This window comes from Camponotus floridanus, unplaced genomic scaffold (genome assembly GCF_003227725.1).
Source record: "Camponotus floridanus strain SB8 unplaced genomic scaffold, Cflo_v7.5 scaffold102, whole genome shotgun sequence".
Taxonomy (NCBI): domain Eukaryota; kingdom Metazoa; phylum Arthropoda; class Insecta; order Hymenoptera; family Formicidae; genus Camponotus; species Camponotus floridanus.
Window position 1 is genome coordinate 442,517 of NW_020229218.1, and position 17,189 is coordinate 459,705.

The window sequence follows — 17,189 nt, forward strand, 5'->3', positions numbered from 1 at the left end:
AGACGATCTTCCAAATTTGGTATTCTTTCATCATTATCCATCGTAACACTAATATCATGACACTTTCATGGACAATTGAAGACATGCACAGAAGTGTTAATCTCACAACTATATGTAGAATTTGATAGCTTCATATACGCAATTGCGTTCATGCAATGCGTGGAAATTAGTTATTTTCGCATTGTGGTACAAATAACTACTCTTTCTTGGGAATTTTCTTTTAATCCAAAGTTATAAGACAGAGGTTCTATTGTAATAATAAATTATTTATCATTTGTCTACTATAACAATGATAATAATAGAGAATTAATAATTAATAGTAATATTATATTAATATTATTAATGTCACATTTGACTTTAAAATAAGAAAAAGTTAATGTTACATTAAATATTTTTCAATTTTTTCCCGTAAATTTACTATAATCTGGAAAAGAGTAACTGTTTTACAAAAACTGTAATATACTCTTATAAAAGTATCGTAAGATTTCAACATGATATAAGTTTAACTATTAAAAGATATTCAAAAAAGCGACATCTCATATGCAACGGTCTAATAGAAGCTGCGAGCTACATACACACGCATTCTCTCTCTTTTCCTCTCGCATACAATTCTTTCGATCCAAGTCATAACATCGAGCTTATTGGCTACGTAATTAAGGCTCAATCACGTGGTGGTTCGTAGCTTGTAATACCGCCGCGTAGTGTTGGAAAAAAGTACATCGCATATACTAAAAAAAGACATAGAGAGTCGCCGGAGAATTCAAGTCTGTGTTAAGATACACGTATATACTTAATTCTAAATACTTACAACTATTATAAGAAACATGATGGTGTGTACCTCTCGGTCAAATCAATCGTTTATTCACACAAAAATATGCATAAAACGGCCCCATGCCCCAATACGCGCACTCAACACGATCCTTTCATTAAAAATTATATGAAAAAAAAAAAAAGAAAAACGAAGCTTTCTCTGTACAAGGATATATAACAATAATCTGTTTATATTTATTTTATCTCGCAATATGATTGTATTTTTTTTATGTCACGCTGGCGACGAATGAACTGAACTGAACTGAATTGAACTTAAAATCCCCAAAAATATAATATTAATTTCGCAACGACGCGACGTATGACTCGCCCCTTTTTAAAACAAGGATCCGAGAGAGCAATTTCGTTGTATCTCTTCCACGCAAATCATAAATCACGTGGAAAAGACGAAAGGACGATATTCTCGCGTGTTGAAGAATGTGAATATTCGCGAAAATCTGCAAGATAACGATCATCTCCGATCCTCGACTATAGGAGCCCCGTCATCATCGCGCGTTTCGTCATTAGTAAACTAAAGCTAAATAGCTCGTAACATAGCGTCGATAGAGCAAAAAGTCAACAATGATTGAGCCCCTGCGCCTTCCATTCATCAAATAGAGAAAGTGTGGGCATCCACTGTCTTCTTATTTCTCTTTCGCTCTTGCTTTTTCTCTCAATTCTGTTATATTTTTTTTGTTTCTTCCGCTATCCTACTAGCCACTTTACATCATCATTACTATCAATATGTTAAAGTACAAATGTTCCACTCACACAATGATCTCTCTCGCGCTCTCGCTCACGCTCGCGCAGCACTCATACATATATCAGTTTTTCCTTTTAAAATAATTATCGTAATTAGCGCGGATTACTTTTATCATTATCGTAAATAATCGGGGAAAGAGAATTAGGAGGTGTTGATTGGTGGGGATTTAAAGAGCTTGGTTGATTGATTGGTTGGTTGCTTGGTGATTAGTTATTTTGTTCTCCTAATGATGCTGGTGTAAGTACGCTCACGCTAAGGTCAATGGTACGTACAGTAGGTGAGGTATGCTTTCAGGATGAAGGACACGGGGTGATAGATGAAGAAATTTCGACGTGCATCCGCTATTCGTCGTCTTCTTTCCATTCCTCTTCGCTGTCACTTTTTACAGTTTGGTTCGCCGGCGCTCCTCCCATCATTGGGGCACCGTCGTTTTGTATTTTCTTTTTGTACGCGGTCATTTCCTGTGAGAGAAAAGATATTTTATCGTATTTCAAAACCATGATCACACAGAAGATCTTCGGTTCATTTCATGAATCTGTTTTATGAAATACGAATTGGAATGAAAAACAAACAGAAATCAATTTGTTGATGTATAGTGCAAAGTTTTTGATTTTTCGTTTTTTCACACAGCTAATATGATTATGATGCAAGGAGAACCTTTAAAAAAGTAAGAGATTCCGCTAAATTTAAATATTTTACCCTTTCATATCGAGCTTTGTCCTTCTCCGCCATAGCCTCGTATTTGGATTTGGTTTCGGGATCTGCGTCTGACCATTTCTTGCCTAATTCCTTAGCTATATCGCCTACACCGTATTCAGGATTCAGCATTTTAACCTTGCCGCGTTCATCATTACAAAACCAGAAGAAAGCGGACCTGATGGAATGAATTAATCGTAAAATCATATTTAAAATTGTATTGAGAATATTATTAAAAAGGTTCATAGTGCAATAACTATACTAAGCTAGCTTCTAAAGTTAGAAGAATTTCATTTTATTTTTTTAGAAGGAAAAAATTAAAATAATTTTTTCCTATAAAAAAATTAAAAATCTTGTTCTGGAAAAATTAAATTTAATATATTTTTTTTATTTTAAGATTATAAAAGCAGATCTTATTACAGTTATGCACTAAATTGTGAAACAAATAGTATCGTCAATTATAAAAGAAAAAGATCAATGATTTTAAAACAAAATTAAGAATTAAATATAACATTGAGAGAATCATATTGGACTTAAAAGTTTCGTCAAAGATAATAAATATCTATTTAAAACAAAGATTTTTTTAAATACAAATTATAAGTTTTAAGATTTAGTTAAGATTTAAGACCACACGTAGAAATTAATTCTACAGAAAAAAATAGATTATATTAAAAAAATTAATTTTGCGAATTAAGATTATATATCTCGTCGAACCACGACTAGAATGTTTGAAAGCTGAACACGTTTATCCAAATTTTTGACTTTTCTCGCTAGATATTTAAATATTAATCAGAGCATATTCTTCCTCGAGATCAACAAGATACATCATGTACAAACAACATGAAGGCTTACAGTGATCTCTTAGGAGCATTGTGATCCTTAATGTGTTTGCGTTTCTTGCCCCTGCCCTTATTTTCTCCCTTGGGCGGCGTGTAATTTTGCATCTCTGCGTCGTATCTCTTCTTATCTTTCTCTGCCATTTCGTGGAACCGTTTCTTCTCTATGTCCGACATAGTCTACGATACATGATATCCATTTAAATGTATGCAATGTTAAAATTTCTATGCAGTTAGTTTCAAATTATAAAAAACAGTAGTTAACAAAATATTTGAAAAATAAATACTCCATTATCTATGAAATATTTTAAAATCATATATATGTATGTGCAATTAAGCGTTTAAAAATTTTTAAAAAGTCAATTATATAAAAATCAAGCTATATAAAGTTTATTTTTATATATCTCTATTGTATCTCTATGGGTATACTATTAAAATTATTTATATTTATAGTTCTATTTATATTTTAGACATAATATTATATTTCTAACATTTTAATTTATATAATGGTTTGTTTATATAACAATAAATAATTTAATTTAAAATATTAACTCTTACCTTCCACCTCATTGCACATTTTTTGGAGAACTCCCGGAAAACAATCTTCTCCTCAGGATGCTTCTTTTTGTGCTCTTGACGACATGTCTGGACGAAGAACGCGTATGCTGTCATCCGTCCTCTTGGCTTTGAATCTTTTCCTCTCGGCATATTGTCCCGCTGCAGACTCTGAGCGTTATTTTGTTGCAGATTATTTTGCGGCAGCTGCTGTATTTGGTGCTGAAATCCAAGCAAATGATCTATCATATAATACGCCGTCACAAAAAATTATATAGCTATAATAAATAATAAACGGATAATAAATTTGTTCATTTTAAACAACAAGTCATAACAACGTTACAATAACTTTTACTTTCGCATTAAAGAAAAGATTTCTAAAATAAAAATCTTTTATTCTTACATAACACAAATTTAAATTCTAAAATAACAATCTTTTATTTTTATAAAAATAAAAAAGGATTGTAAATTATAGAATAGAAATTTTTTCTATGCATTAAAAGCAATTTAAATGCTAAAATAGAAGTACATCTATTTTTTTTATATTAAAAATAAAAATTGTTTTCCTTTAATATTAAAATATATTAAACATATTTAATGTTAACAAAATATTAATTTATTTTAATGTATATTTGCAAGAAAAAATTTACGTGATGTCTCGTTTTCGATCATTCATTCCGTTCATAATTTAGTATAGTTTCATTAAAAATAAACAGGAGGCATTAAGAAAGAAATAGATTTTAAAATTTTCTATCTTTACATTAAAAGAAAACTAAATTGTATAAAATAGAGACTCTATCTATTTTTAGATTACAAGAAAAATTCGTGTATACATACACGTGTGCAAAATAAAATGTATCGTCGTTTAAAAGAAATTTGCGTAAGAAGAAGAGGTGAGAAGAAAATTTCCTCGCACATTACTGACTAAAGGAGCGATCGTGAAAAAAAATGGAAATTTGCAGAGATGACAAAATACAAAAGATCAAGTTACTTAAGACTTGGTACGAGCGAATTTAATAATTTATTCGCGAGATAACTAAGATGTGTCGTTACGCACTTTATACGTAATATGACTTGCGTGTTAAATTAATGAACGGCTGCGGCCCGCGATTTCACATTGACAATGAGACACACGTAACAATGCTCGCCGTACACAAACGCGCGTTTTTGATTCTGTCAAGTAACAATGGTCATTATATTGTACGCACGTGTGTGCACAATATTATACAGTAATTATATTATATATTATTATATAATTATTATTATTATATACATTATATATTATTATTATATACACCTATACAAACGTACAATATATAGACCGTTATTACTCCGGATTGCGGATAATAATAGTTAACACGTACCTGCAGAAATAATCGGAAATCTAGTTGACCTACGTGCGGATGTGAGATCTGCCGGCAAAATAACTACTATGTAGAATCGGCATTGTTATTGAGTCGCGCCATAAGTAATGCAAGTTTTTTTTTATATATTTTTAAACCAAACATAAATCTCGCAAAAGTACATCTGTTTCAGTTACTTGATATCGTTACAACATAATTTTTTTAGAATAAAACTCGCATTATTTATGCGGTTCAATAGATCGTATTACATAAAATATATATCTGATATAATTAATTAATATGTCCGACTTTAATTAATCAATAACAAAAGTTAATATCCTCTGGTAAATAAATATTCTTATAGAACTATATATATATATTAATATATATGTATGTATATGTGCATATACAGGGATATATCTATGGAATATAGAAAAAATTTAAAAATATAATCGAGCGATCGCATTACTTTTTTTTCTCTCGCTTTCCCGCGATCGCATATGTTTCCATGCAACATTTTATGCACTCGCTGCGATATGCGAGGGATTAAAAATTGATACCTCTCGAGCCGCAGGCGTTGCATTACGGTTTTCTATACTCGCAGCAATAAAAATAAAATTAATGTAGAACATGTAACGGCGATTACATATTTATGTTAAATCATCTCTTACGAACCTTGTTGAAAAAAAGAAAAAATACTTTAGCTTGTGATTGCGATTTCAGCAGGTGTTCTTAAGCGCCCAAAAATGCTGTCGTCGCGAACACTTTGCGTATAGATTTTATTAATTTACGAAAAATAGTAACGGAAAATTGAAAAACACTGACTTTCGATTGAAAATTTAGCAACTACAGTTTTTTATTGTATTTGCTAAAATTACTATTCACAAATTACTGTTTGCGATATAATAATATAATAATAGAATATTATAATACAATGTTAATTACATATAATATTAATATTAATATTTAGTAAAATATATTATTAATAGTAATATTATATATTACAAACATCATCATATCATATACATACATATATTATTTAAATGAAATATTGCATTATCAGAAAATTTTAAGTCATGCAAGGAATATTTTAAGCATGAGGTATTTTTTCCTTATGTACACTTAAATGTAGAGTTTAAATGTTAAAAATATATATTTAAAACTATCTAAATTGTTTTATACTTTATTCTATTTTCAAATTTGAGAAAAATATTTAAAATTCTAGTTCTATGTTCATGTAAATAATATAAGCTGTATTTTTTTACTTAGTTAGCAGGAGTCATTTTTTTTATAATTATTACGGAAAAATTGTGAAGGGATTAAAATAATGCAATGAAAAATTTTAAAATGCAACGACACCGAGATATTGATTATTCACGCGCGTATTCAGATACAAAGGGCAAAGGATTAAATTTACATTATATTACGAAGAACATACTACTGGAAAATATTATTATGGAGAATTGCTCTCTTAAAGCTCTCTTTAAGCTCTAATTTAAAAGTGAGATTGTAGAAAAAAAAATTAAAAAATGATATATTCTTCAGTATCACGTTCATTTATAAGTGCAACTTAGAATTAAGAATGTGTTTCTCCGACACGTAATTCTCTTAAATAGACTATATTTTTGGTCAATTTCGAGAATTACTCTCAAGCGTAAGCTTCAGAACATATCTACTCTCACTATCGGAGAGCATTGTCGTGTGTCTGTTAATTAAAGCGTAAATTGTGCTCATGCTCCTGTTAAAGCTTCGGCTTCAGCTCGATATCGTACACACCTTTGTGTAGTAAGATAAAAAAAATCATAGAAATAGTTTCAATAAAAATACACGACGTGAAAAATATCAGACTAGTAAACGACGAAAAAAAAATCGAAATACTCTTTCTTCTTTGTCAATCTAATGTTTACATAAAGTTGAGAAACCTATTTCTAAATTTTTTATATATAGTATATTCCATAGAAACATAAATAGAAAAAAATAGTAATTTCATATGCTTTATTATTATATTAATATACTATATTATTATTATATTAATATACTATATTATTTTAAATATTTATTTTCAAACTTAGAAGATTTTCTTTTAATTTTCACATGAAATATTACGCAAAATTCCAAATTGCTCCGCTTTTTTTTTCAAAAATTATTATCCTGAAATTGCGTAATTGGACTCATTTATGATAACTTTTAAGTATAATCTAACATTTATCCTGAACAGAATTTCTCTTTCGTTACACCAAGTTTCGACTATCTGTCTATTATCTTGCGATGAGAGTAAATTATACATCTAATTTTAATTTTTTATATATCACTAAAAATGTCAATAATCAAAAGATTGTGAGGGGATGGCGATCTCAAATTCCTATCAAATTCGCAAAAAGAAAAAAGGTTATTGCTTTATATATCGCAAAAAGACGAAGATAATCGAAACATTGTTTCCCGGAAACATAATTGCAAAGAATTTTAATTAATAATATATCTATCAAAAATTAATATATTGTAATATTATAAATTTAGCAAAAGAAAGAGAGAGAGAGATTTCAGATCAATTCTATTCTCTCTTTAAATAATAAAATTATTTTTTTACTCCATACATAAATATGCCTTCCGATATTGTCCAAATTTAAATTTCAAATTAGCGATCGATTAATATAAATGGTTCTAAAGCAAAAGAGAGATTGTATGTGTGCAGAGAATATCTGTAATCAATATAATGCGAAAACTGTTTTGTGTGAAAATTTTTAAATCTGTATTCGATCATAATTTCTCTCTCAAGTTTCCTCCTTCCTCCTTCCTCCTTTCATCACAGTGTCTGCATACATGTATGCTTATCTCACTTTTAGTGTCAAAAAGTGTAACATAGCGTAGTTAAAAAAAAAAAAAGGCAGACCTTTTGACACTTTATGCCGATGAAATCGCGAGCCGGGAGAAATGAAAACGAGATACCAACGGCGCGGCCGGACTCGTTGAACGCGAACGCACTTACGAAGAAGGCCGTACGAAACCCGGAATCAATAGCGGACGGCGGATGTGCGGGACGGACGGACGGACGGACGCGGACACGGCGGGGCGAGAGTCGCGCGCGCGAGTCAGGACGGGAACGCGAGCGACGAAACGCGCGAAAACTCGGCCTCTCTCTTTCTACCGAATTTTAATTTATATAATGATTTTTAGTCATAATTACAAGTCTCGATTTTTCAATTACGTATATTGAATTATAGCATCGCAAGTGAATGCAAGATTGTTTTTCTTAGGCATATATTGATATATAGATTTTTTCTACATCATAACTTGTACTCGATAGAAACCACAAAACGCCCTAAAGATTCCTCTCGATTTGTGTGAAATTCCTTTTAAGATAGTCTCTTCTTTTTCATTACTTTCGTCTAAAGCTTCGTCGAATTAAAATAACAAAAATCGAGTGATTAATCGGTCGTTTATTTTTTCGAATAAGAGATAAGCAAGTGTATCAGAATGCTCCGAGAAATGTCTTTCGGTTTTTTTTTAATGCAATTTATAAAATGGACTTTGAATTAGACAGAGGAGAAAAAATGCGAAAATTTAAAAAAGTGCGAAAAATCAGAACACTATATGTAAAATATATTCCATTACTGCTGTTTGTATTAAAGACTAGTCCATGTTTTCAAGATATTAAAATAGAAATTCCTCACATTATTACTTAACACATTATGATGCAAAGTTATTTTTTAAAAAATCGCGTTTTTTTTACTTCAAAACGTATGCTTCTCTGCTTCTTCCCCTTAATAAACGCAGAAAATTTAATTATTGCAATTATTCTCTTTTTATCGGGGATGTTAAAATCCGTTGAATTCCAACATATTTCTTGCGCGCAAGACGACTATCTTTTTATCCAATAACAATCCCCTCTTCTTTCTACCGCGGAGATATTAACATAGAGAGTAAGCGAGTTATGTATTTCCTCGAGTAAATAAGTCTTTAAATGTACATAAATGAATGATGAGACGAAAAATATGCGAATATTTTTTTAAACGTTACGTTCGCGACATTGTCTCTTTGTTGCCTACCAAACCTCATCTTATGCGTACAATCAAAGGAATTCCAATACATCATGATTTTTCTCGAGATATTTTTATATCAAATATCGCCAATGATTTTATTTCTTAATTTTATTTTCATCGTTTCCGTAATAAAGTACGAACGTAATAAAGTGAAGTCATCTTAAACTTCATGTTTTTGTTTTGTATGTGTGAGTGTAGGAATATTTTATTTTATTAAGAAATAAAATTTGAGATATTTAATTTTACATTTATAGTTTTGGAATATTCTCTCTTCTAATGTTCATTGATTTATATTTAATTTTAAAGTTTACGAGCAATGGAAATAAGATGAATAATTGGATGCATGAAGCATACTATCCAAAAATATATTTCGTTGAAATTGTATCATTTCAACAATAGAAAATTAACGAAAACGTTCAATTCGCTATTTTCGACAATGTATTGCAACACGGGATGAAAAACAACGATGAATAAAATCAGATAAAATTTTTCATCATCAAGAGAGAAAGAAAAAGGGAAAAAGAGAGAAATATGAGATTTGCTTACTTTTTAAGATAAATATACCGAGCCGAAAAACATATTATACAACATAAAGTCAAATTTACTTAGATCCCTTTTTTATATCCATTATAAACGTAAATCAGATTAAAAAAGTTCTGTGATAATTCTTCTAAAAACGTGAGAAAATTGAGTTTTAGAATTATAGAACATCTAGAGAAGAAATTGAATTCGTTAAATGCAAAAAATTCGAGAAAGCGTGATTAAAACGAACAGATATTTTTTTCGGCATGCCTTCTGTTGGAGGCAATCGAAAAAAATGTTGTCAAAAGTGCCGCGTGGCCACCTGGTCGGACCGGGTATATCTCTCTCTCTATATTATAGCCACCCGCTCGCTCGCTCGCTGAGCGCGCGAAAGCGGCCGAAAGGCCGGTAAGCAGAAGAAGCGAGGGGGACAGGGTGCGGAGCGAGGTCATCGCGTTTCGGCCTACTACAACGTAGTACAAAGGCGTCGCATAAACGCCATCCCGTTACCGAATAGTCATTTCTTAGATGGGATCTATTCGACGCAAATTCCATTTGCGAGATAAAAAGTCGATCTATATTAATTTCCTCTTATTTTATCTAAATCTACATTGATTATAGTATAGTCTCTCATTTATGTCTTAAGGATCTGTTCTTTAAAGGATTAAATAAATATTCATTATCGATTCTCGGTATCTTTTCAACCGTCTATCATTGCAGAGAATGGATGCGAGTAACCAATTAAACGTGATTAAGTTTGCGATTGAAAAATGAGCGTTTGAACGAGGCACTCGCGAGTGCCGAAAATATACGAAAGCGCAAGAGAAGACGACATGCCGCCTGTCGAAAGAACGCAAGAGAGATTCGCTCGGGAAAAGAAAAGAAATTCCTTCTTTTTCTCAAGAGCTCGCATTCGTGCGTCGCAACATACCGGGGACATAACGGGGGGCGTAGACGTTTGCGTGGTAATGGGCGAGAGGTGTTGCTGCTGCGGCTGCTGTTGCTGTTGCTGCTGACCCTGCAACTGCTGGTGCAGGTTGTTCTGTGCGGCGGCGGCGTCCATGACTCCGCTGCCCGAATACCACCACTGTACGCCGCCGGGCGGCGGTGCGGAAGGTGTGCCGGCAGCGGCGCCGCCGCCACCAGCACCGGCACCCGCGCCGCCTTGTCCAGGACCCGACGCCGTCCCGAGCCTATAATCGTATCCACCCCTCATGCACGCGGCGGCGCTGCCAACCGGCGAGGATGTCGACACCGGACTCGATGCCGCGCCGGTGGTGGCCGGGTTCTGGAAGCTGGAGGCCATTTTGTAAGAGAAGAGCTGATTCGCGGCGGCGGCGGCGGCGGTACTTCGGACGATATCCGTATGGTGCTGTTGAGCGAGCTGCTGTTGCTGCTGCTGTTGCTGCTGTTGCTGCTGCTGCTGTTGCTGCTGTTGATTTATCAGATGTTGATGTAGATTTTGTTGCTGCTGCTGCTGCTGCTGTTGTTGCTGCTGCTGTTGTTCCGTTGAGACGGCGTTCAGGCCCGAGGACCACCAAGCGGCACCGCCGGAGCCATCCTCTCGGTTACCCGGGCTCGCGGTGCCCCAGCCACCGGCCACGCGGTGGTGCTCCGACATATCGTACACGCGAGTACGTCGTCCGTCACCTCAGCCTCTCGTTTTACCCGCCGGTGGCACAACGAGGGAAAGAAGGACGCACGAAGGAATTGCTCACCCGCGCGCGCGCGCACGTACACATGCACGCGCTAGCGTTTCCTTTCTCTTTCTTTCCCTCTTTTTCTCTCTCTCTCTCTCTCTCTTTTTCGCGAGCTATCTTCCTCCCTCCCTCCCTTTCTCTACAGCTTTCTTTCTTTCCCTAATACTCACACGCACAAGCGCGCGCTTGCACGCTCATAACTCGGTAACATCCCGCGTGCACGAACAGTGCACACAGACAGACGCAATAACTCTATCACTTCCCCCCTCCTCTCTCTCGCTCTCTCTCTCTCTCTCTTTCTTTCTCTCGTTCGCACGCTCGCTCGCGCACGTACGCAGAGAGTTCGTCTGTCTCACATTCGCACACTCGGAAACTCGCTGGTACGGACGCTTAAATGTCGGATAGAAGAGGAGAGGCACGTATCGCACGCATGCACGCACGCGTTCAAACGCGTTCTCACTGTCACACAACACTATCCTCGCGTCTAACCGGCCAATAGTGGTTACACCACTACAAACACCGATCGCACTGTATCCGCTTAATGCTCGTGTGCTCGCTTACTCGTGGCGTTACGCGTGTACAAGCGGAACAACGTTTTCCCGTGACTTTTTCTCGCGTAAAATAAGCGCGTAAAACACGCCACGGCGCGCTCGGTTCGGTTCCCGTGGATATACGTACGTACGTTATACTTGGGATGCGGTCTACTCGACGCTACGCTCGACCGTTCGTTAGCTCCGTGAGTAGGTACGGCGGCGGGCAGAGGAGGCAAGCGGGCGGGTGGGTAGGGGAGGGCGCTCTCTCTCTCCCCCTCTAGCTCTTTCTTTTTCTCTCTGCCTCCCCACCATCGACAACGAGAAGCAACGACGTCGAACGCTCACGCCGCTTCGTCTCTCTTCCCCTCTCTCTCTCTCTCTTATTCCTCGTGTATCTCTATCTAGTCGGTTGTCTCGCTTTTTCCCCCTATACCCCGGTCCCGCGGCGAAACTCGCCTGTTCGACGATTCCACGATGGTTCCTTCTTTCAACGGCGGCGCCAACGAAGGATACGAGGGTATATATCGCGTCCTTGATACAATGTCGGAACAGCAGCAGCAACAGACGACAGGCTTTGCCGCGCTCAAGTGCGACACGAGAGACACATGATGCGCGTTCACGGGACGTTTCTCCTGTCGCACGTTACGCGATACACACAGCTCGATTCGCGGCTCGTTTCAGCTTGGTTTGCTTTGATTTGGTTTGACTTGGCGCGACGCGACGCGACACGAAGCGACGCCGGCACGTCCAACGAGCACGCCGCTGACGATGACGATGGTAGGTGACGATAGTGGTAGTGTATCAGTAGCAACAGCGGTTCGTGTAGTAGTAGTAATAGTAGTAGTAGTAGTAGTAATAGCTTTTTCACATTGGAGAAGCAGCATACGCGCGCGCGACTCGCTTCTCTCTCGTCTCCACCAGACTCACTACACACGATGTCGCACACACAGAGGGCGAACCTGCCGAGAACGGACCGCTTGGACGCGCTCGTACGATCTCTTTCTCTCTCTCTCTCCGATTCCCTGTCGTTTCCCCTCGCCCCTTCAACTGGGTATCTCGTTCGCCGCTTCGCCGTCTCTGTTCTTCTTTCTCTCTCTCTCTCTCACTCACACACACGCACGCACACATGCATACACTCGTACCAGTTTAGCCTTCCTTCCAGCGGACGCCGGCAAACTCTCGCGACGTTGCCAAGCACGCTTTCACCCGCCCGCTCACAAAGGAGAACCTAAGCGCGCCGGCCAATCGAACGGCGTCATATCGTCGGTGGGGATGGCGGGAGTCTACCGTCATCGCGCTATAGGCAACGTCGCTTTCTCCTCTTCCGTTCGTTCTCTCTCCGTTCGTAGAGAATTCGAGAGAGCCGCGCGCGCGACTCTCCGTACAGTCCCACCGTTAAGATACGGCGGGGAAAGGGGAACGGGAGAGGAGCGCAGAGGGGCAGAAACGACTGCGAACCCTTCTCTACCCTTGAAACTCGAGGTCAACTTTTAGGCAGAGAAAGAGAAGCACGCGGAAAAAGAAGGAAAAAAAAAGAGAAAGAAAGAAGGAGAGACACGCATCTATCGCGACCGACTAGCTGACTCTTCGTCGTCGTCGTTGCGTGTTCTTTCTTCCGTTTCTCTCTCCTCTCCTTTTTATCTTTCTTAGTTTCGTTACACCGCTACGCTCTCGCTAGCTCGGTGGAATTTGCCCCACATCGGACAGCGCGGGCGACGCTTCCTGTTTCTCGCTCGCCCTTTTTCCCGCTAATACGTACGCGTCCAAGACGAGGACGAGGACGAGGACGCGTGCCACTGTCTTTACCGACCGGGAAACGATATATTTCGGTCGATACGGAAGAATCTTGGAAAATACTCTCCGGAAAATCTCTCTCGTTCCGCGAGTTTGGAATGCGCCTCGAGGAACGTCCCTGCGAGACCGGATTCGAGGTTCTAACGGAACTGATCGGCACACGTATGAGCTACGGCAAGGCGCCATCCGCCATCTTAAACAAGATATCCCTTTTAATAAACATTTTAAAATTTCAATAATCTCCAACGCAATTAATCGCCATTCGAGTTACTCCATCACTGATCCTATATTCCCTAGTCGGCAAATTATAAGTTGTTTTCCGCTCAAATATTTGAAATTGGTTGCTATTCGCGATGGAAGACAAAGCCTCGTTTGTGTTACGTTTCAATTTGCCGCTATAGTTCACCGCTTATTCGCACTCATTTTTTCTCTCCTATACCCCTCATTATCTCTTTACCGATACAACAGTCGCAAGAATGTAATGCGCACGCCATTCTCGCATCGCGACTCTTTCTTTCACAAGCGGGCTGGCGAAGTCGCAAATATCGCGAATTCCGACCCGCGCGAACCGGATAGAGAATCCAACCGATCTCGGGGGAATGGCCGAAATTTTTCCTGACCCCTTCCCGTGAATACGTTGCCTCTTTCTTTCTTTCTTTCTTTCTTTCTCTGTCTCCGATAGCGCGCCAGGAAGATGAAATGAAAATGTATATCGCGGGACCTGTGCGTCGGACCTGTCCTCCCCGTCCCTCCTACCGCCTCGCGTTTCCTCCTCCACCCTCCTACCCCTTCTCCCTCTGGGCAACCCTTGCCGTCGTGAGGCGGCGGGTGAGTCGGTGCGCGGGTAACCCGGCGCGAATCGAAGAGAGAGGAGAACAGAACCGGGTCCGGGTCAATAAGACGCGCGAGCAAGGGAGACAGGGAAAGCGAGAGAGACGGAGGTAGTGGCGTTGCCGAGGCTAGAAGGGGAAGGAGGGGCGAGTGGGAGAGAGGGTACACGGGCGCGAGAGAATCGAGAGGACTGGGGAGTGCGAGAAAGACGAAGAGAGACAAAGCCATCGTGCATTCCCAGGGCCCAGCATTGGCAACCTAACGAACGTATCGTACGTAATGTCCGAAAATATAAAAATTAGCAAATTTCTAATGAAATGAAACGAGAAGAAGCAACAACGAAATGGAACGGTATATAGAAATATGAGGGAGAAAAACGCCGAACGAGAATAGAAAAATGAAAATGGATTCGAATGAAGATGAATTCGAATTGCTCAACCATGTTGGTATGGCTCAACATTGGCCGAACCGGATTCCATTCGAAAATATCTGTGTATTATGCTCGAATAATATTAACGCATGTAGTTTTAAAGATTTAAAATATTCGATATTGAACGATTGATGACTTAATTGTGCCAAATTGTCTAATAGAATACCTTGTCGAATGTATGCACATATACATATACACATGAAAAGTTGAATGACTTCAATACAAAGTCAGACTCGTCAAGATACATGTATACGAGAAGAGTTTTATTTAGCGATCTTATGGCTCGAGATAAAATTTCTTATAAACTTTTATAATTAAAATTTTGAAAGATTTCAATTTCGATTATTATAAGTGAACGAAGAAGAGTGCCCTATCTCATAGATCCGATTCTCACATTTTGACGTGCGCGTTACGCTTGGCACGTTTTTCTTTTCCGAAATGTGTATCGTAATTCTTTATCTAATACAATACGTGGCCATATACGGGACAAAAACAATGATGTCACAATGGCGGGAACCCTTCGAATCCGTACCATCTGCCTTTCGAGGGTACCGAATCGTGCCATGTGGCGATACAATTGTCGCGCCCTGCCGGCCGGTGTTCACCTTTTACCGAATAGTTGAAACAAAAATTATATATATATATATATATATATATATATATATATATATATAATCTTGGATAAAGTTTAATTTGTCAGCACATCTAAAGATTATCTAAAATTAGAATATTATTATCTAAAAATTAGAAGTATCTTTTAAATATGTATTAAATTCTTAATTAATTCTTGTATGTTGGATCGTATCACATCTTTCAAACTAATCTCAACTTTGTTATTTATCAGAAATACAATTTTAAATAAGAAAAAAAAAGAGATTGCTCCGTAATATAAAGATCTTTTAATAAAAATCACAAAATCACGAGAGAATATAATTTTGAAAGTTTAATTTGATTTCTATATTTGTTTTTCCATAGCTGCGATAATTAAATGCAACTTAGTAAATATCAAAACAAATTTATAAAACGAATCTGCATCTACGTGTATGTATCTACGTATCAATTTCATTTGAATTCTTTTATAAATATAGTAGTTATTTATAAGTATAAAACCCGGCAGAAACTGCTTTTTATGAGAGATAAAAATAATATAGATAATTCTATCTTGACTTTTACGAAAATAATTGTTGGCGCGCGAAATTGTAACACATAATCTTGCGGTAAAAAAAATTAATCTCGATGTTTCGTGATTCATTAGAGAGAGGAGAGGGGTCTCTGGTCGAAAATTTCGCGCAGGGAAGAAATAAAAATGAAACGTAGCACGCGCGTTTATACTTGTAACGCACCGCGGTGTGTGTGATGTAACTCTTAGATAACTCATAACTCTCGAGCTCGTAATTCTTAGCGTGTACGACGGAAAGCCGATTATCCGAAACGAACGTAGGCACGGGGAGAGGCGCGATTTGTTCCAACCGAGCGCTTTTGCGGATAATCGATCGACGAGATGTTGTGCATCGACTAAAAAAAAAAAAAATGTTTGCGGCTGTGTGTTTTTCTTTACATATACTATGCTATAGAGCCAACGTATAAGTATACACCGAGTTTAAGCTTCGTTAAAGCTCATAAATGCTTCCGAGGCTTTGAAACATTGAGACGTAGTGTAATACACGAGCGATGCGTTTATACACGTCTGTGTCTTGGACAACAGCCGAGATTCCTACTGGAAACCGGAAGAGGAACTATGTATGGCTATGCGAAAGTGATACAATAATAAAGAAAATAAACGCACGAATCGATTATCCTTTCGGATCAGTGAAGAAGAAATATTCGTAAAGGATAGAAATTTGTTTTGTTGCCGATTTGATGAAATCATTTTCATTCGATAATTAATTATAAATTCATACTAATTATAGAATTTGAATGTAATTTTGATGATTTTATATAAAGTAGCTTTCTCTTTATCACAGATTCTATTACAAGCGTTATTAAACAAACGAAGCTTTATGCTTTATATTAGGAAACAAAATTATAGTTTAAAGAATGATACAGAGTTATTTGTTTATCTTTCGATATTATAAAGCTTTTCAAAATTTGAGTTTTGCTTTTTTTCTACAAATTCTTTGCTACAATTAAAAAATTAACGCGACTGTTCTTTCATGTAGATTATATTTTATTTGTAAAAAACGCCTCTTCCTTTAATTATCTCTCTCTTCCATATCTTATATTCAAAATAAAAGAAATTTATAAAAAGATGTATAAAACTTCAGAGATGATTTATCGTACACAGATGGTTTTAATTGTAGTTTACGTCTTAATGATTTAAAATTCGTAAAATTAGAAAT

At 37.1% G+C, this 17,189-nt stretch overlaps 1 protein-coding gene across 2 annotated transcripts; it reads right to left on the reverse strand.

The window, feature by feature from the left end:
• Positions 1 to 596: 596 nt before the first annotated feature.
• Positions 597 to 12,245, reverse strand: LOC105259163 (high mobility group protein DSP1). 2 transcript variants are annotated; one of them, XM_011270925.3, is made up of 6 exons: positions 10,494 to 12,245; positions 5,022 to 5,069; positions 3,661 to 3,879; positions 3,119 to 3,282; positions 2,270 to 2,444; positions 597 to 2,031 (listed from the first exon to the last, which is right to left on the reverse strand). In XM_011270925.3, the coding sequence occupies exons 1-6, from the start codon at positions 11,181 to 11,183 to the stop codon at positions 1,912 to 1,914; spliced, it is 1,416 nt and encodes a 471-aa protein (XP_011269227.2). In that variant the 5' UTR covers positions 11,184 to 12,245; the 3' UTR covers positions 597 to 1,911. The 2 variants fall into 2 exon arrangements, with proteins under 2 accessions (XP_011269227.2, XP_011269235.2); XM_011270933.3 differs by lacking the exon at positions 5,022 to 5,069.
• Positions 12,246 to 17,189: the final 4,944 nt, after the last annotated feature.

Coding starts and splice junctions, on each gene's coding strand:
- LOC105259163 (XM_011270925.3), bottom strand. CDS start 11,183: ATGTCGGAGCACCACCGCGTGGCCGGTGGCTGGGGCACCGCGAGCCCG. Junction 2,445..3,118: donor AATGCTCCTAAGAGATCACT/GTAAGCCTTCAT, acceptor TCATTCCATCAG/GTCCGCTTTCTTCTGGTTTT. Junction 2,032..2,269: donor ACAAAGCTCGATATGAAAGG/GTAAAATATTTA, acceptor TTTCTCTCACAG/GAAATGACCGCGTACAAAAA.